This window comes from Thamnophis sirtalis, unplaced genomic scaffold (genome assembly GCF_051295495.1).
Source record: "Thamnophis sirtalis isolate CommonGarterSnake01/CBP01778 unplaced genomic scaffold, rThaSir2_p1.2 scaffold_9, whole genome shotgun sequence".
NCBI lineage: Eukaryota > Metazoa > Chordata > Lepidosauria > Squamata > Natricidae > Thamnophis > Thamnophis sirtalis.
Window position 1 is genome coordinate 13,106,058 of NW_028261389.1, and position 23,431 is coordinate 13,129,488.

The following is a 23,431-nucleotide window of genomic DNA, read 5'->3' on the forward strand; positions in this document are numbered from 1 at the left end:
CCAGCATTTGCTGGCTGGGGAATTCTGGGAGTTGAAGTCCAGACATCTTCAAGTAGCCAAGGTTGAGAAACACTGCTCTAAGATCACCTGATTCATTCAAATTTTGTTTTGAGTACAGGGATAGTTAACACTCTCAGATCTTCTCACTAGAAAAAGACCCATCTGCAAATCCCCCTCTCCCCCCATATCGAAGGCTAGGCTACAGTTATTCTTCCTGTATTATTTGATTTTGTAATCTCTATTCAAAATGCAGTGATGTTATTATTTCTCCTAAAGTCCATATTCCTAAATGCCTGGTCCTATATGACTAGATTCAGGGGCCACGTTTTCATCTTTTTCACATTCTTTTCCACTAAAGATGGAGAGTGTTCTTTCTAACCAATCCATCATAACTGCATTAATATTTCAGGTATCTTACTACCTCCACAGAATCAAGTGTGTCACAAGAGTTCATTTTAATTCTCAACTCCCCTTGCACTGCAGAACGCTCTGGTTAAAATCTTTTTCAACATTGAACCTGCCAGATGTGCTGAACTCCCATCGTCCAGATCAGTGGTGGGTTTCAAAAAATTTTCGAACCTACTCTGTGGGTGTGGCCTCCTTTGTGGGAGTGGCTTGCCAGCCATGTGTTTTCTCTCTCTCCTTCCTTTTGTCTCTCTGTCCCCTTTTCCTTTTTTTCTTTCATCTCTCACTTTTTCTTTTTTTTATTTCTTTCTTCCTTCCTTTCTCTTTCTCTCTCTGTGTGTGTGTGTGAGAGAGAGAGAGAGACAGAGTGTGTGTGTGTGTGTGTGTGATGGGTTTCAAAAAAATTTGGAACCTCTTCTGTAGGTGTGGCTTGCTTTCCAGGTCCACTGGTGGAACCTTTTCTAACCAGTTCGGTAGATTTGACGAACCGGTTCTACCGAACTGGTGCGAACTGGTAGGAACCCACCTCTGGTCCAGATCATGTATATGAGCGTTAAGACCATTTATGGCAAATCAACGGAGAACTAAAGAGGAGGATGGGCAAGGCTAAAGTAATGGGCTTGTATTCCTTTTATGTTGGCTTTTGTGTGTTCTGAACACATGCTGTCATTTCTAAACATCAAACGTCTTATATTTAGTCTCCAGTTAATGCAGATGACTCTTTAAACCACCATTTTATTCCTATGCAGCATATGAATTATTCGATGTATACATACAGTTCGTTTTTGGGGGAAACAACACATTAAAAAATCATATAGAAATACTTAGTTGCTTCCGTTTAAAAGAAGTCCAGAAGAAATGCAAGGCTAAGTAGGTATGTTTTGACATAGTGTAAATTCAGATAGTATATGAACAATTTTGACGGGGATGCTCCTTCACATGTTATCTTTTTAGAGATAAGTTTTGAATTACAAAATTTTACTGGAGAAGAACGTACAAGCTTCAAGCAGCATGGCATTCAGCCACCTATCGTGCAAAAGACACCCCCAAATATTACATTCCCCCCCCCTTTTAAAATTCAAAGCCCCAGGTTATTCAGTACTGTTCAGAAACAGATGAATTAACCTGGTATGCTTTATAACATTTTCTAGGAGTGCCATTGTAGGAGCATTTTATTTAGATGATTTGGAAACAGAAGCAGTGTACAATAAAAGTGGGGGGGCAAAAACCCCCTAAACCACAACTATTTTATTTAACCAAATGACCCCTCCCCCCTGCCTTTTGTCTTCCCCACTTTCAGAGAACATACTCTAACCAAGATACCATTACATTTCTCCTCAATAATAAAACACTACAATGACTTAATCTTTTAACACTGGAGAAAAAAAAACAGGATCTCGGCGCCTGGTTGTGTTCAGACTTAACAAAAGGCAAAATGACGCTTAAAAGACAGCCAAACCGTTACTTTTTTTTTGTCTCTATTCATCTTTCTTGACAACCTGTTCCTATGCATTCTCATCAATTACTGCCTCTCTATTTGCCTTCGATTCACTTTGCACCCCCCACACCACCCCTTGGGAGAGGCTTGTTGCATATGACTGCTGTTATTTTTGTTTGTTTTTCCATTTTTTTTCTTTCCGGAATCGAATCTCAACGAGTTCGTGTGTGTTGTCCTTAACGGCCATGATGCTCAAGCCTTAACTTCAGGAGGTGTGCTATAGATGGAATCTGTGGTTTCAGAGCCAAGATCTTCTGCCGAGTTGAGCGTAAGGGAAGAAACAAGAAGAAAAACAAGAGGTTAGTTTTAAAAATTTGTATTGCTAGGCCTGCATTTCACCATAACTCTATATCTATTCCAGTTTATAGATCCTCCGTTTGCTCCTGAAAGTAGCGTCCGGTCACAGTTGGCCTTTTAAAAAGGGAAAGGTTCCCCTCGCACATATGTGCTAGTTGTTCCTGACTCCTAAGAGGCGGTGCTTATCTCCATTTAAAAGCCGAAGAGCCAGGGCTGTCCAAAGATGTCTCCGTGGTCATGTGGCCAGCATGACTAAATGCCGAAGGCTCACGGAACGCTGTTACCTTCTCACTACAAAGGTGGTTCCTATTTTTCTACTTGCATCTTTACGTGCTTTCGAAGTGCTAGATTGGCAGAAGCTGGGAGAAGTAGCGGGAGCTCACTCCGTTACAAGGTGCTAGGGATTCAAACCACAGAACTGCCAACCTTTCTGATCAACAAGTTCAGTGTCTTAGCCACTGAGCCACCGCATCCCATGGCCTTTTAAGCCAGTAGGCTAATGTGAATGTCACTCTTGTGATCTTCCAACCAACACCACCCTCGTCCAGCCCAAGAACAAGAAACAATTATCTTCCACACAATTCCTCACATTGTGAGATATATATATATTTTAAAAGGCCAGTTAAAATATTGGTGCTACAATTAGTCCTCAACATACAACCACAATGAGCCACAATATTTCTGCTGTTAAGTGAGACAGTTAAGTGAATTTTGCCCCATTTTACAACCTTTCTAGCCTCAGTTAAGTGAATCACTATAGTTAGTAACCTGGTTGTTAAGTAAATCTGGCTATCCCACTGCTTGTCGGAAGGTCGCAAAAGCGGATCATACGACCTTGGAACACATTAGTAGTCATAAAATAGGAACCAGTTGCCAAACATCTGAATTTTGATTACGGGGATGCTGGAAAGGTCATAACTAAAAAAATAGTTGCAAATCACTTTTTTCAGTGCCATTGTAACTTTGAACGGCCACTAAACAAACTGTTGTAAACAGAGGACTACCTCTATGAAAATATTTTAATGTGAACGAGATAGGAAATAACCACAGTTTCATAGTGTATCCTCAGTTTTCATAGGCTGGGTTTTTAAACTGCCAGGGGAATTCTGGGAGTAGGAGTCCACCCATCTTAAAGTTGCCAAGTTTGAGAAACACCATTTAATGTGATTCGTATTGGATCTCTTATACCTCTTCAGTCCGAACTTGCTACATTAGAAATATCCAGGCTGATCGCCTTATAGCAAAATTCCATGCAGAAAATTCAAACAAGCCGGGGGGCGGGGGAGGACGTAGCCTTAAATCCTATACCTGTACTCAAAATTGTTTTTGCTTCGCATAGATCGCTTCTGGAAAGTGAGGGGAGCCGAATGTCAACTCATAAAGTTGTCATGGTGAGGGAAAGGGGGGGAGGGCATTCCATGCATACCTTCGGCTACAATCGGATCTCAGATTACTACAACAGGCTTCTGAGGGGTGCACCTTGTTGGAGAATGTGATTTATGAACAGACTGAGGGGAGGGGAGGAACGGGTAAAGTTCAGCTATAATTCAAATGAGGCTTAGCTCTGACTGTAGTAGGTATTGCCAAAATGATGCTCCTAATAAATGACTGGTTTTCTTTTGAAACTTGGCTCAAGGCTCATGAATCAATTGGGGCATCTTTTGGAAACCTGACATCTACACACCAAAAGGTCAACCTCTGATTGTGGTTAGATTCTGCTATTCGATCATTACCTAATTCTTCTTCTGCAGTTCCTGGAAGGTTGACTTTAGCCTTAGCCAGCTCCACACCTTCTTCTTCTGGAGAAAGAGAATTAGAAAGCACAAAGCGATAATTTTACATCATTCAACTTGTCACTTGCATAAACATTTACAAAACAGGCAGCATTCCGCTAGGCACAAAACATTCTCCAGGGCTGTTTGATATGATTTTCTTCCAGATAAGGGTGCCTGGTTTAAGCTGGGGACGATCTATCTATGGTACTCTCTTACATAGATATGTATCATGAACCAGCTACAATTTACTGGCCTTAGAAAAGCAAGAGTTCCATTTCAGGAGGTCATGGCAGTTAGTGGGAGAGAGCTCTACCTCAATAGCCTTCAATCTACCCCATCCCTGATGCCTGCAGGAAAACGTTTACCTAGCCTTTTCTCAAAGGATGATATTAAGTCAGGGGTTGGCAACCTGCGGCTCTGGAGCCACATGTGGCACTTTCATCCCTCTGCTGCAGCTCCCTGTTGCCCATCAGCTCCACAATTGATAAGAGCTTTTGGTTAGGACAGGTAGGGGGAAAAGGATGCCATGCTAGGAGGAGGCTCTGGTGGGGGAACCGGGCTTCTGGTCGGCTCCAGAATTGAACGGGGGGCTTCTAGTTAGGACCTATGTGGTTCTTTTGAGTGTTTAAGGTTGCCGACCCCTGTATTAGGTTGTTTCTTTCATATGGAGCATCACTAATTCCAACAGGGGCAGAAGAAGTGGTACAATACAGGATTAGCATTTTGATGGCAAGTTTTAATCAAAATGCGCTGCCCAGTCTTTTCCCGACATACAACCTGATCAGGTGTCAGTGAATTAATGAGCAGCGATGCCAAAAGAAATGCATGTAATTCTTTGACTTATGGCCACATTAGGGAGCAGAACTTCAGTTGCCGAGTGAGGCAGTTGGTTAAGGGTGTCGTGCCGAATTTTATAACCCTTTTTTGCCACTGTCATCAATTGAACCGCACGGCCATTAAGCGAATCAGGCTTCCCTCGTTGACTCTTGCTTATCAAAAGCCAACTGGGAAGGCTGCAACTGGCAACCAGGTGTCCCTTGCAGCTGGATGCTGCAGCTGTGATAAACACGTGCCAGTGGCCAAGCACCCAAATTTTGATCGTATGACTGTTAAGGGCAAATATTTGCCGACGGTTGCGTTACTTTTTTCCCACAACCAAACTTCAAACGGCCACCGAATGAATGGTTTGTTAAGTTGCAAGGCTGCCTCCGCTGCAGTAGAATTCTGTAGCAATTATCCCGTAAATCAGAGAACAAACAAGTTAGCAAGAATGCCGGAGTCCCAATAGAAAAGACACTTCTTACCAGGAATCACACATTTCCAGAGACCATATGTTTTCCCGACTGTCGTCTGCCACAGCCTCAGCGTTCCGTCCTCCGAGCCGCTAGCGTACAACTCTCCATCTGGGCTAAATCTGACACAGTGAATCGGTCCAAAGTGCCCCTTGTAAGATTCTGCAAAGAAATTGTAATGCGTCAAGAAGGGGAGGGAGGGATGCAAACTGATTCAGCTCAAGCTTTTAAGGAAACGAGAGAGAGAGAGAGAGAGAGAGCCTTGCCCTGCAATGGGGCTTCAAGTAAAAAATTCTGCCTTCTCTTGTGGAGCAACGTTGAGGAGGGCTCACATTTTAGAAAAGCACCGTTTGCTGGATGTTAACAGAAGGGGCCCTCTGATGGCCTGGATGTAAACTTGCCACCAGAAAAAAGATGAGATTTGGGGGTATTGCAGCAACCAGAGGTAGATAAGATTTTTATTATTTTTAAAAATGAAGGCAAAAACTACATCAGCTCACACTCAACATTATTTCTTTCTTTGTTCAGGGACATTAACTTAGAAATTCCTGGAGCAGGGGTGTCAAAACTCAAGGCCCGGAATGCAGCCCATGGGGTACTTAGATCTGGCCCGTGAGGCTGCCCTGGAAACAGCGAAGGAGCAGTCCATGGTGCTTTTGCCAGTGAAAACAGGCTCCAGAGGTTCGTTTCTGGCTGCCATGGCCTCCTGCAACCTGACAGTGAAAACAAGAGCTCCGTTTTCACTGGTAGAGGGTAGCAGGAGGCTGTGGCAACCGAAAACGGAGCTCTGGAGCTCATTTCGGTGGCAGAGCGCTTGGGCCACCATAGGCGCCCCCGACTCGAATGATAGCAATAGCAATAGCAGTTAGACTTATATACCGCTTCATAGGGCTTTCAGCCCTCTCTAAGCGGTTTACAGAGTCAGTATATTGCCCCCAACAACAATCCGGGTCCTCATTTTACCCACCTTGGAAGGATGGAAGGCTAAGTCAACCCTGAGCCGGTGAGATTTGAACAGCCGAACTGCAGAACTGCAGTCAGCTGAAGCAGTTCTGCATTTAACCACTGCGCCACCTCGGCTCTTAGGAGTGATGATGCACACCCTGGCCATGCCCCCCCCCCCGAGGTCAAACACAACCCTGATGTGGCCCTCAATGAAATCGAGTTTGACACCCCTTTCCTAGATACTGCAAGGGTGAGGAACTCAAGATTCAGTATTAATGCCTCCCTGATCTAAGCAGCCAGTATAGTGTAGTGGGTTAAGGTGTGGGACTAGGAGCAGGAAGAGCCAAGTTGAAGTTCACCCTCGGCCACCATAGCTTCCTCTTGAGGAAATATGGGCCAGTCATTCTCACTCAGCCCCACCTATTGTATTTTTTAGATTATAAGACTCACCTAAATTTAGAAGAGGAAAAGAAACAAAGAAACAAAAAAAGCTTTTTGGCCTCTCTGCCCCTTTTGGGAGGGCTTTTTTTGATCCTTTTTCAGCCATTTTTTTTAACCCATTTTCGATGCTTTTTTCAGCCATTTTTCTAGGCTTTTTTTGCCCATATGGGGGGATTTTTTGGCCTATTTTTGAGACTCCCCCTCCCATTTTGGGAGCCCTTTTGCCCTGTTTTGAGGCTTTTCTCGACCTGTTCTTTTGGGGGGGGAAAGGCAAAAAAAAAAAAATAGGTCGAAAAAAGTCTCAAAAACAGGCCTGAAAAAGACCAAGGCCTAAAAATGAGGGGTGTGGAGGCCAAAAAATGGCCAGCGGGTAGGTGGGACGTCTGCAGTATTTGGTCTATAAGACGCACAGATATTTTCACCCCCTTTTTGGAGACAAAAAAGTGTGTCTTATAGTCTAAAAATAAGGTATTTTACAGGGTTTACTGCTGTAGGGAAAAACAGGATGATGGAGCAGCATATACACCACCCTGAGCTCCTCTATACAAAGAATGGGATTTTTGTCCGCTACCTCTATGCCCAGGTGGGTCACAGATGCATGGGGCCAAGAGTATAGAGCATATATATCAGTCTGCAATATGAGCGATTCAAAAGTGACTTGAACACAATCACGTATAAACACATGCAGTTGGAGAAACATCATCATCTATTTCAAGCCACAATTCAAGGTTCAGTGGAATGAAATATGACTACAGTACCAACTTGATAATTATGAGTTAGGATTCCTATCACTGCTTTGCTAACTCCCCCAAAATGTTCAAGTTTAAACTTTTACAATTAGCATTTAAGCTTTTTTTTTAACAGCCATGAAAGTCATCCAAACATGCCCTGAAGTTCATTTAAAGTTCACATACCTAATTCTTCACCAGTATTATAATCATATTTATAAAGTTTAAAATCTTCACCACCAGCAACTAGACATTCTTTCTCCGGATGGAGAGACGCAGAATTGATCGTTGCAGGTGCCTCAAAGGATTTAATCTGTTCCAGGCTATGGAGAGAAAACAAAAAGCACTATGATTATTTTTAAAAAATGAAATCCTATATTGAACAAAACACTAAAGCATGTCAAAGAAGAAAACACTATAAGGAGGGATTCTTATTTAAATGAAATTCACTTATCGGAAAGCTGAGTGCTTGTTAGCAAAAAGAGATCCATTTTTAGAGGGCTGTGATTTTATTTTCGTAATACATTTTGCACAATATGCCGAGGTGGCGCAGTGGTTAGGGTGCAGTACTGCAGGCCACTTCAGCTGAGTGTTATCTGCAGTTCAGCGGTTCTAATCTCACCAGCTCAGGGTTGACTCAGCCTTCCATCCTTCCGAGGTGGGTGAAATGAGGACCCAGACTGTGGGGGCAATATGCTGACTCTGTAAACCGCTTAGAGAGGGCTGAAAGCCCTATGAAGCGGTATATAAGTCTAACTGCTAACTGCTACAATAAAAATAAGGCACACTTGAAAGGAAACTTCTGTAGTCAAAAAGCAAACATGAACCACTCATAAAAACATTTGAGATTGTAGTTATCATTTGCAATCAGATTTTCCTGAAGATGCAGACAGACAGAAACGAGCAAAATGCCAGAGGTAGAAGTGATAAAATAGTTCCTTTTACACTGTGGCCTAGACAATGGAGGTTGAGTGCCGCTATTACATAGAGCAGGAAACAACTATTACAATTTTTTTTAGCAAAGAAAAAAAAAACGCTCTGAAGGTCATTTAAATATAATCACATGCCTAGTTCTTCATCGGTATAATCCTATTTATAAACTTTAAAATCTGTCCGCTACCAACTAAATGTTCTCTCTCTCTCTCTCTCTTTTTTTTTTTTTTTAGCAAAAACAAGTTTTTTGAATACATGCACTAATGTAAGTATAGAAATTATTTAGACTGATGGCATCATAGGCACATAGTTTCTACAGGCTACGCTTGTCCAGTTTGTCTGTATGGCCGGATGAATGAAACACACATGTTAAAAACAAACTTACGTTTCTGCACTGTGAAAGGCAATGGTCCGGCCATAGGTGATGACTATTATCTCCCCTTCGCGCACGTATTCCATGCTACTCACAGACATAGCAACGTTGATCGCCTTCACTTCTGTCAGTGTATTTCTGTCCCAGAGTCTGAAATGGAGAGACAAAAGTAAAATTTCTTTAATTCCTAACTGCAATACGGTACATCAAAATGGATAAAATGCTCTTCGCTACCATGATAATCTCTCAACCTACTTACAGTATAGTTCAGGCATTTCAAGTGTTTTTTTTTAAATTGTCATTGCTGTTACAGAAAAAAAAACATTTTACATATATTTCAATTACGCATTCACCCATTTTAAGTGTGAATGAACGCAGAACCCACTGAACGTGGGGAAAAAGAAGGAGAAACTCAGACATATTTAACCTAAGAAATCCTACACATTGGAAGTAATTCTTATATATGATTGATAACGGAAGCCCTTCATGGTACTGGACCTGGGTACTTGAGAGACCGCCTACTGCCAATTACCTCCACTAGACCGATACGATCGCATAGATTAGGCCTCCTCCGAATTCCATCATCTAGCCAGTGTAGACTGGCAACTACCCGGAGGAGAGCCTTCTTGGTGGCTGCTCCGACCCTCTGGAACGAACTCCCCATGGAGATTCGGACCCTCACCACCCTCCAGTCCTTCCGCGCCGCCCTAAAGATCTGGCTGTCCCGGCTGGCCTGGGGCTAAGACTCTAACCCCACTCGAATTGTGTGGCTGTTGTGTTTTTTAATATGTTGTATTGTCTGTATGTTGGAAACTGTTTGTCCTCCCCCCCCCTTTTTTTGAACTGTGAGCCGCCCTGAGTCCCCCCAGGGAAAAGGGCGGCATACAAATAAAGGGATATATATATATATATATAAAGGGATAGGGATATATAGATAGATAGATAGATAGATAGATAGATAGATAGATAGATAGATAGATAGATAGATAGATAGATAGATAGATAGATAGATAGATAGATAGATAGATAGATAGATAGATATAGATATATATAGATATAGATATAACCTAAGAAATCCTACACATTGGAAGTAATTCTAATATATGATTGATAATGGAAGAGCAACAAACTCTTAAAAGAAAACTTAAATGGTTAATTGCTTTAGTATTTAATGAGTCATTAACAAAAGTACCTGACAACATCACAGTTAGTCCTCAACTTTATTCGTATAGGGTCCATTTGAAGTTACCAGAACACAGAAGTGACTCACAACCAGCCCTCACATTTACAACCATCACACCATCACCACAAAGACATAACCAAAATTCAGGCCCCAGCATGGACTTTATGACAACTGCAGAATCCTAAGGTCATGTGATCTCCATCTGTGACCTTCCCAACCAACGTCCGATAAGCGAAGTCAATTGGGGAAGTTGGATTCATGGATGGAGAATTCTGGCAGTTGAAGTCCACAAGTCTTAAAGTTGTCAAGTTTGAAGACCTCTGGTCTTAACCAATATCCCAAGTTCAGACTTAAACACAATTCAAACCATGATATGATTTTATACGTCATTAGGACAGACAGAATACCTGTTAAACTAACACAATTTACACAATTAGGGACTTGAAATAATTTATGCCATATGAAACTCTTGAGATCGCTCATATAATTTACACAAATTACGCAACTTTACTCCTATTGTTTAATTTATGTCCAATGCTATGGTTCTGGGAAATGAAATCTGAACTACAGTTTTGTCTGTTGCATCCATTCGGCTGAACAGAAATCTGTAAAAATCAAGGTTTTACCATATGCCAGTACAATGGAAATGAATTTTTGAAAGTATTCGTTTGAAATCAATTTCTAATATGGGAAACAATATTGGCAACTATTCATATAATAAAAACACATCCAAAAAGTTTCTTACTATCAATTCAAAAAGATGTTTTCCATTTACTGGATACCCTAATGAATATTTTAAGATTGGCTGTCAAGCTGAATATTCTGAAAGTATAAATAGAGAATTGGGCATGTGATACAAACTTGTACTGTGACCAACATTTGTTTAAGATCCCCCATGTTGGTAAGATCCATATGGTTTAAATACATGAACTTACTCTTCAATTGTAGACCATATTTCTGTAACTTTTGATCTATTCGTACTAAATGTGCCACCCCTTGTGAAAAGCTCTAATTTGCTGCTTATAAGCATGGCTGGCTGGGAATTCCGGGAGCTGAAATCCACACATCTTAAAAGGCCCTGAGATTGAGAAGCATTGCAAATAAATCAGGGACTGCTTGTCTCCCAACCGGTAAAACCACAACATGGTAAGACTTGCTTCTTAAAAGATAGATGAATGCAATTTGGGAGCAAACTTAGGAAAATGAAAAGAGCTGAGGTTAGCTGTTCTAAAGAAAACAAATTCCAGCTTGAACGTGTGCAAGCACTTTGCTTCTTAAAATTAAACACTGTGTGCAAAGCTTCCTGACACCCCGACAGTCTTTTGCACTTGGCTGTGAGGCTGTGAAATTTGAACCATAAGAAAGGCTGAGCGCCAAAGAAGTGAGGCCTTTAAACTCTGGTGCTGGAGAAGACTCTTGCGAGTCCCCTGGACTGCAAATTGATCAAACTGGTCAGTCCTAGAAGAGATCAACCTTGACTGTTCTTTAGAAGGTCAGAACCTGAAGATAAAACTCAAGAATGGAGGCCTTTAAACTCTGGTGCTGGAGAAGACTCTTGCGAGTCCCTTGGACTGCAAGGCAATCAAACCAGTCAGTCCTAGAGGAGATCAACCCTGACTGCTCTTTAGAAGGCCAGATCCTGAAGAGGAAACTCAAATACTTTGGCCACCTAATGAGAAGGAAGGACTCATTGGAGACTAGCATAATGCTGGGAAAGACTGAGGGCCAAAGAAGAAGGGGACGACAGAGAATGAGGTGGATGTATGGAGTCACCAAAGCAGTAGGCGTGAGCTTAAATGGACTCCAGAGGATGGCAAAATACAGGAAGGCCTGGAGGAACGTTGTCCGTGGGGTCACGATGGGTCGGACATGACTTTGCAACTAACAACTAATTGAGGGATACCGGAATCCAAGTAAAAATTAAAATTGAATCTGAATCAAGTATAGGTAGCCCTTAGCAACCTTTTGAAGTTACAATGCATCTGCCCAGAACTACTTAGGACCCATTTCTGGAGTTCCAGAATGCCCCCCCCCCCCCCGGTCACATCATCATTTGGCCGCTTGGCAACCGGCTCATATTTACAGCTATTTGCGACATCCTGTGGTCACATGACCATGACTTTTGGAGGGTTTTTCTGGTTTCCAAAAAAGAACGGTCATTGAATAAAATGGATTCATTGAACAACCACTGCAACAAAGGTCGTAAAAGAGAATTATTCTACAGAGGAATTATTGAGTCTGTCATCTGCACCTCCATAACTGTCTCCATGGTGTCTGCTTAACAAGACAGACAGACAGACTTCAGAGGATAATCAGAATTGCAGGGGGAAAAAACAATTGCTACCAATCTCCCTCACATCCTGAACATAAATTATTTTAACTTCTACCCTCCAAACAACGCTATAGGGCACTGCACACCTGAACAACAAGACACAAGGACAGTTTTTCCACAAATGCCATCACTCTGCTTAACAACTAATTCCCACAACACTGTCAATAATTTACTAAGATTATTATTATTCTCTTCCTTCCTCGTATCTATCTCTTCCCACTTATGACTATAACCATGTCGCTTGTATCTTTGAATTTACATTGTTTTATTTGTTTACAAGTACGATTTGATAGCTTATTAGTAACTTTGATTATCACTAAGTATTGGATCTTTATTCTTGATGAATGTATTTTATTCTCCTTGTGTACACTGAGAGCATATTCACAAATTCCATGTGTGTCCAATCACACTTGGCCAATAAAGAATTCTATTCTATTCCATTCCAAAATCAGACACAATTGCATAAAATGAGCCACCCCAACTGACAACAGAATTCCAATCGTAGGTCCAGAACTTATAGTGGAAGGCATTGACTCGTATGGTAAAAGCCCAACGTAGTTTTATAGTGAAGATGATAACCAGACAACTCCACCACACATTTCTTATATGGCACTAAGGGAAGAGGCACTGATTATTTCTTACCTGACTGTTTTATCATCTGCTGAAAGGATCTGCGTATCATCACTGCTCCACAGAGCCTTTTTAATACCAGACGTGTGACCACTGGCTATCTCAGGTTCTGAAAAGTAGAGGAAATATTTTGCATTTAAAATGAAAACCTATTTTCTTACATTTCAGTAAAATGTTATTTGTGGCTAACAAATAAAAATAACGGAAGTAATTATTGTATATTAGAGCGTACAGGAAACGTTCGGATATTTCCATGCATACAGTGAAAGATTCAAGAAAGAAAAAAAAACAGATCAAGAATATATCACATTTCTCCTGGCTCCCAAAAGAGCTAACTTCATGGGGCTAAATTTATCAGCTTTGGGCTTCAAAAGTCCTCCTTAGATGATTATAGCAATAGCAGTTAGACTTATATACCGCTTCATAGGGCTTTCAGCCCCTCTAAGCGGTTTACAGAGTCAGCATATTGCCCCCACAGTCTGGGTCCTCATTTCACCCACCCCGGAAAGATGGAAGGCTGAGTCAACCTTGAGCCGGTAAGATTTGAACAGCCGAACTGCAGAACTGCAGTCAGCTGAAGTAGCCTGCAGTGCTGCATTTAACCACTGCTCCACCTCGGCTCTAATTATATGCATTTACCCTTCTTACTTCAGGAAGTGATAAGCCATTTTTGCCATTTTCATTTCTTTCCTTGTTTATTCCTTTGAGTGGGGCCATGGACTCCTGTCCTAAGATGACACTCTGATATTATGATAATAAAGACAATCCAATTTATTTACATTAACAAAATTAGCTGTTCAAAAGGTTCCTTTTTTTGCAATAAAGTTCAGGATCCTAAAGATACTTTTTCAAGTATCTTGTTTTTCTTCGAAGACGTTTCACTTCTCATCCAAAAAGTTTCTTCCGCTCTGACTGGATGGTAGGGAAGGATTTATATTCCTTGCAGACAGTTGGTCATTTGCATCCTTTTAAAGAGTCGTTGAGGCCTCTTGGAGGTTTATTTGTGTCCTCAGGGTCACCTGAATAGCACAAAATGGTGTGGAGCCTTCTTGGAACTGCTGAAAGGACTGTGTTGTAGACTGGAGAAGCTTCTTGGATGAGAAGCTAAATGTCTTCAAGGAAAAAGTCCAGTTGCCTCATGAAAAAGCACCTTTGGGACAGCCATGACCTGGATGACTGAGAATCTCCACATTCTGTCCTTTCCTGTATTTTTATTTGGCGAACTGAAGACTTTGCACGCATTTTGTCTGAACCTGTGGTTTTTCTTAAACACATTTTTCTTATTTGTTTGTTTACTGGGAACCCAAACTCTCAGGTATTCTGCCCAGTTACAAATAAAAAATAATATTAAAACCAGGTGGAAAAAGTCAGCTTGCTGAGCCTTCAAATTAGCACAGAAATATTTGCAACTTCTGGTACTGATTTTACTGATTCATAGGAATTTTTAAAAAGCCTCACCTGCCTCCGGCTTGTTTAAATCATATATACGTAACAATTTATCTTGTCCACCTGTCAACAAGTAATTGCTGTCCTAGAAGAGAAAATCAGCAGTCATTTATTAAGAAAGCTGGTTAGATGCCCAACCTTTTAAAATCTTATTAGTTAAAAAAAAAATCAGTAAAATTAGTGATATGCTGACTATCTTCAGAAAAGCAAAGGCAGAGTCAAAATCTTGAAAATCAAGACAGACAAAAAGACATTTGTACTTTTTCTTTTTACCTGAGTGAAGTCCACTGATTTGACGATATGCTTGTGAGCCAAAGTGAGGAGTTCGTCTCCTGAAACACCATCCCACAGTTTGCTGAAACAAAACAAAACAAAACTCAGTTAATGACAATGGCATTTTCAGAAAGCTTCAGATACAGGCTTCCTTTGCCCAAAATTGTTAGCTTTCCAGCTATCGTTTGACTTAATGATTTGAGACCTGATTAAAGCTTAAGGTTGCTGCAAGTATTTCCATATCCAACAACTCTCACTTACGCGGTAAAATCTGCAGCGGCTGTAGCTGCTTTAGTGGCATCGTTATTCAACGTGGCTCCCCAGACTGCTCCCTTGTGGCCAAGAAATGTTCCAATCCAGTCCCCTGTGTCACCCTGTCGAAACATCGGTTTGCCATCTGGAGGGGGAGGGGGGGAGAGAGAAAGTAAGATAATCTCAATCACACAGCATCTACTTCTTTATAAGTATATTTGTAAATTCAAAAGGACTCTATAGAGCATCCAGGCAGTTCTTGACTAACAACCTCAATTGGGGCCAGAATTTCTGTTACTAAGCAAGGCGATGAAATGAGTTGCCCCTGATTTTGTGACCTTTTTTGCCACGCTTGCTAGGTGAATCCCTGCAGTTGTTAAGTGAATTGTGTGGTCATGAAACAAATCTGGCTTCCCCTACTGACTTTGCTTATTGGAAGCTGTCGCAATGGTGACCCCGGAATACTGAAACCAGTCAGAAATATTTCCCAGTTGCCAAGCACCAGAATTTTGATCATGTGACCATGGGCATGTGACGATGGTTGTACATGTGTGGACCAGTCGTAAGTCACTTTTTCAGTGTCATTAACTAAATGAATGGTTGTAAGTCGAGGACAACCAGCGGTAGAAAGTCCCATGTAGATTAATAAAAATTGTCATTTTTTTTATATGTCTGCTTATAGCAATAGCAATAGCAGTTAGACTTATATACCGCTTCATGGGGCTTTCAGCCGTCTCTAAGTGGTTTAGAGAGTCAGCATATTGCCCCCACAGTCTGGGTCCTCATTTTACCCACCTCGGAAGGCTGGAAGGTTGAGTCAACCTTGAGCTGGTGAGATTAGAACTGCTGAGCTGCAGATAACAGTCAGCTGAAGTCACCTGCAGTACTGCACCCTAACCACTGCGCCACCTCGGCTCTTTTTATGGCATAGCCACACAACCACTTTTCGCAAATGGGCAAATAGAAGAAATATATTTTAATTATGTCTCTTCAAGTTGATGTCAACTCTAAGCAACCGCAGAGAAATATTCTTTGGGACACAGAGATGATGTTGTATCTGTTGAGAGAGGGCTGTTCAATTTTGACATAGATGGCCTCTTTAATTCCTCTTTAAAATGCAGGCCATTCTTTTGAAGACAACAAAGTACATATCTTGGACAGAGAGGACCGCTGGTTTGAAAAAGGGGTTCAAGAATCTATGTCGACAATCTATGTTTAAATCTATGTCAAAATTGAACAGCCCTCTCTTAACAGAGGGGGAGAGATACGACATCATCTACATCTCCAGTCTACAACACAGCCCTTTCAGCAGTTCCAAGGAGGCTCCACACCTATTTGCACCACTCAGGTGACCCTGAGGCCACAGATAAACCTCCAAGTGGCCTCAACAACTCTGTAAAATAATGCAAATGACCAGCTGCCTGCAAGGAATTCAAACCCTTCCATTCCCCACCAACCAGTCAGAGCTGAAAAAGCTTCTTGGATGAGAAGTGAAACGTCTTCAAAGAAAAACCAGGAAGTCCAGTTGCCTCTTGGAAAAAAGCACCTTTGGGACAATCGTGACCTGGATGACTGAGACTCTCCATAGACTTTCAGTGCCGTTGTAACTTTGAATGGCCGCTAAATGAATTGTTGCTAAGTCAAGGACTTACCTTTACTTCGCCGCCCACACTGGTTATTAAACGAATCTGTACCCCATAAAGACTATATAACCTATGTTGAATGAGATTCTCCATCATCCAGGCCGTGATGATCCCAAAGGTGGTTTTTCACCCCAAAAAAGCAACTGGATTTTGTGCTGCCAATTCCTTATGTGCTGCCAATGTGTTTGTACGTAGGTTTGTTTGTATGTATGTGCGTGTGTCTGCACACATATACACACAGAAACCTACATACAAACTTGAGTGGGCAGCGTGCGTGCACACACGCACACAATATCTTACTATAAAATTTATACACAATATTATTTGTATGTATGTGTGTGTATATGCATATACATATATATTCTTTTTTCTCTTCCTTCCTTTGAGAACGTTTCCCTTCTCATCCAAGGAGCTTCTTCCATTGGAGAAGCGGGTGAGAAAGGAAACGTTTGCTAAGGATGGGGTGGAGGAAAAAAGTCCAGTTGCCTATTTGGAGAAAGCCCTTTTGGGGTGTAGCCCCACGTGGCAGAGGCAGATGTAGGGTCTCCTGCTTGGGCAGGGGGCTGGACTAGATGACCTGCGAGGTCCCTTAAAACTCTGTTCATCCGTAAGCCCAAGGGATGCCCAAAGCCAAAGACCTGATCCTTAGAAAGCCAGAGCCCCGATCACACTTGGAGGAGCCCCATGGGGGTTGCGGGAGAGCTTGAGAGGAGGTGATGCCCCATAGGTGTAATGAGATTCTCCATCATCCAGGCCACAATGGTCCCAAAGGTGGGTTTTTTTCCCCCTCAAAAAAGCAACTGGATTTTGTTGGTTTTTTTTCCCCCTTTTCCTTGTGTGCTGCCCATGCATTTGTACGTAGGTTTGTATGTATGTATGTATGTGTATGGATGCGTCTACACACAGAACCCTACATACAAAGTTGAGTGGACAGCACACACACACACAAATCTTACTATAAAATTTATAGAGTATTGTGTGTGTATGTGTGTATATTTCCCCCCTCCCTTCCTTTGAGAACGTTTCCCTTCTCATGCCAGGAGCTTCTTCCACTGGAGAAGCGGGTGAGACAGGAAACGTTTGCTAAGGAAGGGGTGGAGGAAAAAAGTCCAGTTGCCTATTTGGAAAAAGGCGCTTTTGGGGCGTAGCCCCACGTGGCCCAGGCCGAGAAGACAGAGGCAGATGTAGGGTCTCCTGCTTGGGCAGGGGGTTGGACTAGATGACCTGCAAGGTCCCTTCCAACTCTGTTCCTTTGTAAGCCCAGGGGATGCCCAAAGCCAAAGCCCCGATCAGCCTTGGATGAGCCCCCGCGGGGGTGGCGGGAGGGCTGGAGAGGCGGCGATCGCCGCAGAGGGGCTGAGGGGGCCGAGGAGGCGCCCCTCCAGGCTCACCTTTGCAGGCGCTGATGAGGAAGTAGCCGTAGGGGGTGATGCCGCTGAAGGCCAGGTCCACCACGGGCCGCGTGTGGCCGGAACACGTCAGCGGGGTCTGCTTCATCGCCATGGCGCCGGCCGGGAGAGAGGAAGGAGCCGCCGGGGAAGCAACGACTGCGGGGCAGCCCGGGAAGATTGAGGGGAGGCAGCGCTCGCCCACCGCCACGCGAGCGGCCTGGCCTCCTGGTGACGGGACGATGGGACCGGCAGCCGGAAGTGGGAGGGGAGGGGGAGAGGAAAGAATGGTCGCTGGCGGAAGCTGCCTCCTTCCGTCTCGGCTCTATGGTCACTTCCGGATCCGGATGCCATTGGGTGCGGGGCTTGTGACGTCGCTGCCATAGAGACCTGAGCCCCAAAGGGAAATGATTGCCGCATGCTTTCCAAAGAGTTCGATTTCCGTTGGCAAGTTTTTCCTCTCTCAAAGTGAGGGAAGGGAAGAAAATGCGAAACCAAAGAACACTGCGCTTCTTTCGGGGGAGGGTTTCAAAAAGTGACTGTCTCTTTAAGGGTGTCTTTCTGGCCCCGCCCCCGAGAGGCCAAGCTTGATCTCCCATTGGATACAAGTTTTATTGTATCCAGAAGATTAGTTTTATTCATACAAGATGATTATTTATTATTTAATTAATTTATATGCTGCCCAAGCTAGTTTTACATACATACATACATACATACATACATACATTGTATACAAGTGTATATACATACATGTGTATATACATACATTTATGCGTGTATGTGTGAACACACTGTGTGTGTGTGTTTATGTATGTGTGTGTAATATATGTGTGTGTGTGTGTTTTATTTGTGCTGATAAATAAATAAAGGGAGACTAGTATAGATCTATTTCAAGCTATTTAGCTCTCATCAGCTAGCCATACCCTTACTGGGATTCGAACCTGTTATACACAAATATAACAAAGGCAACAGTAAAAATATTGGGTTTCTGTCGTGATGGACTCTTGTGACGAGCCGATTGACAGATGATGGAAGCAGTTAGCTTCCTCCCATAATTGGGGCTTACCAGGGGTTGTGACACTATATATATATATGTGTGTGTGTGTGTGTGTATAAATGTATAAATATATAAATAAATAAAGATTGAGATTGTCTTGGCAACCTTTCGGCAAGATCTACTCGCCATCTTCAGGCTGGTGTTTTCGATTTTGTGCTTGTGCGCGTAAAGTGTGGTTGGAGCTGCCGTCTCTGTATAAATCTTGGTGGGAGTTTGTGTAGTGCTGGCTTTGTTGCTGTAAGTGGGTTGATTGGCTGTGTAGTTGCATCCTGATTGGTAGATGGTAGTTGATGTTTGTAGATTGGTTGGCTGTTTCGTATCATCCTGTGTGGCTGAGGTGCTGGCTGTGTGTCCGTTGTTCTTTTGTGTTGTAACAATCTGGATGGTGGGTGGGGCTCGTTTGTTGACTAGGGCTGGTTTCTTTACTCGCACAAGCACAAAGCTGAAAACACCAGCCTGAAGATGGCGAGTGGGACCTCGCTGAAACGTTGCCAAGACAATCTCAATCTTACACGGAAAAAGACCCGAATACAACAAGACCAGCATACCTACACACCAATGTTCCCTCTAATTTTTTTTCAGTGTGAGCGGAAAAGTATAGTGTTTGAGCGGCACATTTTCATGCCTGAGCACCTGAATTTTTTTCACAGATGTCACCTAAGACAACAACGAAATCAGTATTATTTGAAACTCAAAGTTATGTTTATTCAAGGTACCCGCTTAATTAAAAGTGTTATATAATATCAGTATCACTTAACAACGGTCCTGCTTAGCAACCAAAATGTTGGCTCAGAAACTCTGGCATTGAAGCGTGCAAGTCTTAAAGCTGTCAAGTTACAAGACCCTCGCACCCCTAGCCCTTTAGGAAAAAAACCCCAGGGGTCTTCAAACCTGACAGCTTTAAGCCTTGTGGACTTCAACTCCCAGAATTCCTCCTCCAGTCATGTTGCAGCAACGTCATCTGCGTTGATCTGCTCCATCTTCGGTTTTTTCACAGGAGGCAGGGCTGCTGCTGAAGATGCCAACGAGCTCCCGCCGCCACTAGAATATGCATTTGTTTAGCATGACATAGAATAGTCTTTCAACCAGAAGTATGGAATAAAAGAGAGACTGATAAATATTAAAAAAAATAAAACCAAAAAGCAGCTATTTATTTGAGTTCTAGATAAACATTTAGTTCAGAAGAGATTAGAATAGAACAGAGAAAGAATAGAATATAGAGAATACAATAGAAATAGAATTGGAAGGGACCTTGGAGGTCTTCTAGTCCAACTCCCTGCTTAGGCAGGAAACCCTACACCACTTAAGACAAATGGCTATCCCACATCTTCTTAAAGACTTCCAGTGTTGGGGCATTCACAACTTCTGGAGGCAAGCTGTTCCGTTAATTGTTTTAACTGTTAGGAATTTTCTCCTTAGTTCTAAGTTTCTTCTCTCCTTGATTAGTTTCCACCCATTGCTTCTTGTCCTGCCCTCAGGTGCTTTGGAGAATAGCTTGACTCCCTCTTTTTTTGTGGCAACCCCTGAGATATTGGAAGACTGCTATCATGTCTCCCCAATTCCTTCTTTTCATTATACCCAGTTCTTGCAACCATTCTTCATATGTTTTAGCCTCCAGTCCCCTAATCGTAGAATAGAATGACAGAAGGGACCTTGGAGGTCTTCTAGTCCAACCCCCTGCCTAGGCAGGAAACCCTACACTACTTAAGACAAACAGTTATCCAAAATCTTCTTTAAAACTTCCAGTGTTGGAGCATTCCCAACTTCTGGAGGCAAGTTGGTCCATTGGTTAATTGTTCTCACTGTCAGGAAATTTATCCTTAGTTCTAGGTTGCTTCTCTCCTTGATTAGTTTCCATCCATTGCTTCTTGTCCAGCCTTCAGGTGCCTTGGAGAATAGTTTGACTCCCTCTTCTTTGGAGCAACCCTGGGCCCTGAGATATTGGAAGACTGCTATCATGTCTCCCCTAGTCCTTCTTTTCATCAAACTTTTCCATTTTTTTCCTTATATTCTTTTCCATTTCAACATTGTCTTTGTTCCTTCCATTCTTTCTTCCTTCTTTCAATCCTTCCAATATTTTTCCTTCATTCCCTTGTCTGTTTCAATATTAAGTACATTTCTTCCTTTCTTCCTATACTTTTTTCCATTTTCTTCCTTATATTCTTTTCTATTTCAACATTGTCTTCCTTTTTTCCTTCCTTCCTTCCTATACGTCTTTCCATTTTCTTCCTTATATTATCTTTTCTGTTTCAACAGTCTTTGTTTCTTTCTTTCTTCCTTCCTTCCTTCCCTTCCTATACTTCTTCTTTCATTCATTATATTTTCTTTTCCATTTCAATATTAAGTGTAATTCTTTGTTCCTCCTTCCTTCTTTCAATCCTTCCAATACTTTTTCCTTCATTCTCTTTTCCTTCAATATTAAGTGCAATTCCTTCCTTCCTTCCTTCCTAAGTTATTTCCATTTTCTTCCTTATATAATATTTTCTGTTTCAACATAAAGTGCCTTCCTTCCTTCCCTCCCTCCCATCCCTTTCTTTATGTTTTCTTCATGCTTTCTTTTCTTTTTCCTCTGCTCTTTTTAAATCCCCCCCCTTCTTCTCCTCCTCTACATTTAGGTTGGATTAGTTTGTACAACGGTCACCAAACTTCTGAAGTAAAAATAAATAAATAAATCATATTTAAGAAGAAGAAGAAAAAGGAAGATGTTTTTAGTTAAGTCAAACGTTTTAATAAAAGTTTCATCTTTTAAGATTTGTCCAACACATCCAATTGTAACCTTAACAGTAAAGAATATCACCCCAGCTGCTAAAGGTTCAACCAGTCTGAGAACCATTGAAAAGACAACAGTGCAAAATCCAAAAGACACAACTTCCTCACCGCCATTGCTTTGGTACCAAATCTTTGAGGAAGGGGCTCCAGAAAGAAGGAGGAGGAGGAGGGAACCAAAGAGAGGCTTTTACCGAGTCTGCGCCCCACAGCCAGGACCGTCCTTGCGCCCCTCAAGCCGCGTTTCTTCCCGCAAAGCTCTTCGGGCAACCCGAGAGTTCCGCTTGACGCCAGAAGGGCTTTGCAGGAAGAAACGCCGCGTTTCTTCCTGCAAAGCCCTTCTGGCGTCAAGCGGAACTCTCGGGTTGCCCGAAGGGCTTTGCGGGAAGAAACGCGGCTTGAGGGGCGCAAGGACGGTCCTGGCTGTGGGGCGCAGACTCGGTAAAAACTCTCTTTGGTTCCCTCCTCCTCCCCCTCCTTCCACAGTCTGTGTGACGCTGCCGCCAGGCTGAGAGCTGCCACTGAAACAAGTTTGGGGAGGTCCTTTGCAGGTGGCCAGTTCTAGCCGCCTGCAAAGGACTTCCCCACGTTTGCTTTGAAAGAAACCTCTGCGCGGGAGTTAGAAACCTCTGCGCGGGGGTTTCTTGCCATGTGCGCGGCCGCGCGGCCGCGCACCTTAGAGGGAACAGTGCCGCAGACTCGGTAAAAACTCTCTTTGGTTCCCTCCTCCTCCCCCTCCTTCCACAGTCTGTGTGACGCTGCCGCCAGGCTGAGAGCTGCCACTGAAACAAGTTTGGGGAGGTCCTTTGCAGGTGGCCAGTTCTAGCCGCCTGCAAAGGACTTCCCCACGTTTGCTTTGAAAGAAACCTCTGCGCGGGAGTTAGAAACCTCTGCGCGGGGGTTTCTTGCCATGTGCGCGGCCGCGCGGCCGCGCACCTTAGAGGGAACAGTGCTACACACCTGTGAAAATCTACAAAAATATATATTATACACACACACACACATTTTACTATAAATATTTATATACAATATTTGTATATATATGAAAACACACAGATACACACACTTAATATATGGAAAGAAAAAAGTAGTTTGGAGTTCCTAGAGTTGAGAGGATCTGACTGGCCCAAGGCCTTGCAGCTGGCCGAAGGCTTGGTAGCTAAGATGGGACTAGAATTCAGTCTTCCAGTTTCTGCTCTAAGGACTGAACTAAACTGGCTCCCTGGAAGTATATGTGTGATCTTAAGAGAAATACAGACATTTTAATATAACAGGAGTATGACCACCACCTTGTTAGACAAATTACATTGGGGGATTTCCCTTTAATCCTATGGTGCCTATTGTAAGGTAGGTGGGTTGGGCAGAGAGAATGGCTGGTACAAAATCATACTCAGGAAATTTCTTTTTTTTAAAAAAAAAATTTAAACACATCAACAAAAGCAAACACATGACTTGAAACAACATAGGAACAAGAAGTTCCATCATATATCATACAGCAGTTCCGTATCGGTTTCTTTACAGTTAGTGTTTTCCCTTCTATACATTTTTATCTTGCATTCATGGTCTCCTTATTCGTTATCCATTTTTATGTACAATTCTATATTTATTTATACTTAGCTATTTATAACAAAATATTGTTTACCTATATTGTGTTTTATATTCTTACTGTCATTTATTCTCTTACATACAGTTATAGGTATACATTCACATAGTTATTCTTTTTCTTTGCCATTCTTATACTTTTGTTATTCCATTTAAAAGGTTATAATATACA

The 23,431-nt window shown here is 42.4% G+C and overlaps 1 protein-coding gene across 1 annotated transcript; it reads right to left on the reverse strand.

Annotated features, from left to right (window-relative positions):
• Positions 1 to 1,120: 1,120 nt before the first annotated feature.
• Positions 1,121 to 18,110, reverse strand: STRAP (serine/threonine kinase receptor associated protein). The gene is made up of 10 exons (XM_087722838.1): positions 17,838 to 18,110; positions 14,813 to 14,948; positions 14,552 to 14,633; positions 14,291 to 14,363; positions 12,845 to 12,941; positions 8,700 to 8,837; positions 7,568 to 7,704; positions 5,280 to 5,429; positions 3,934 to 3,999; positions 1,121 to 2,157 (listed from the first exon to the last, which is right to left on the reverse strand). Exons 1-10 carry the CDS (start codon positions 17,947 to 17,949, stop codon positions 2,096 to 2,098), a joined length of 1,053 nt encoding a protein of 350 aa, XP_087578964.1. The 5' UTR covers positions 17,950 to 18,110; the 3' UTR covers positions 1,121 to 2,095.
• Between the last annotated feature and the right edge of the window lie 5,321 nt (positions 18,111 to 23,431).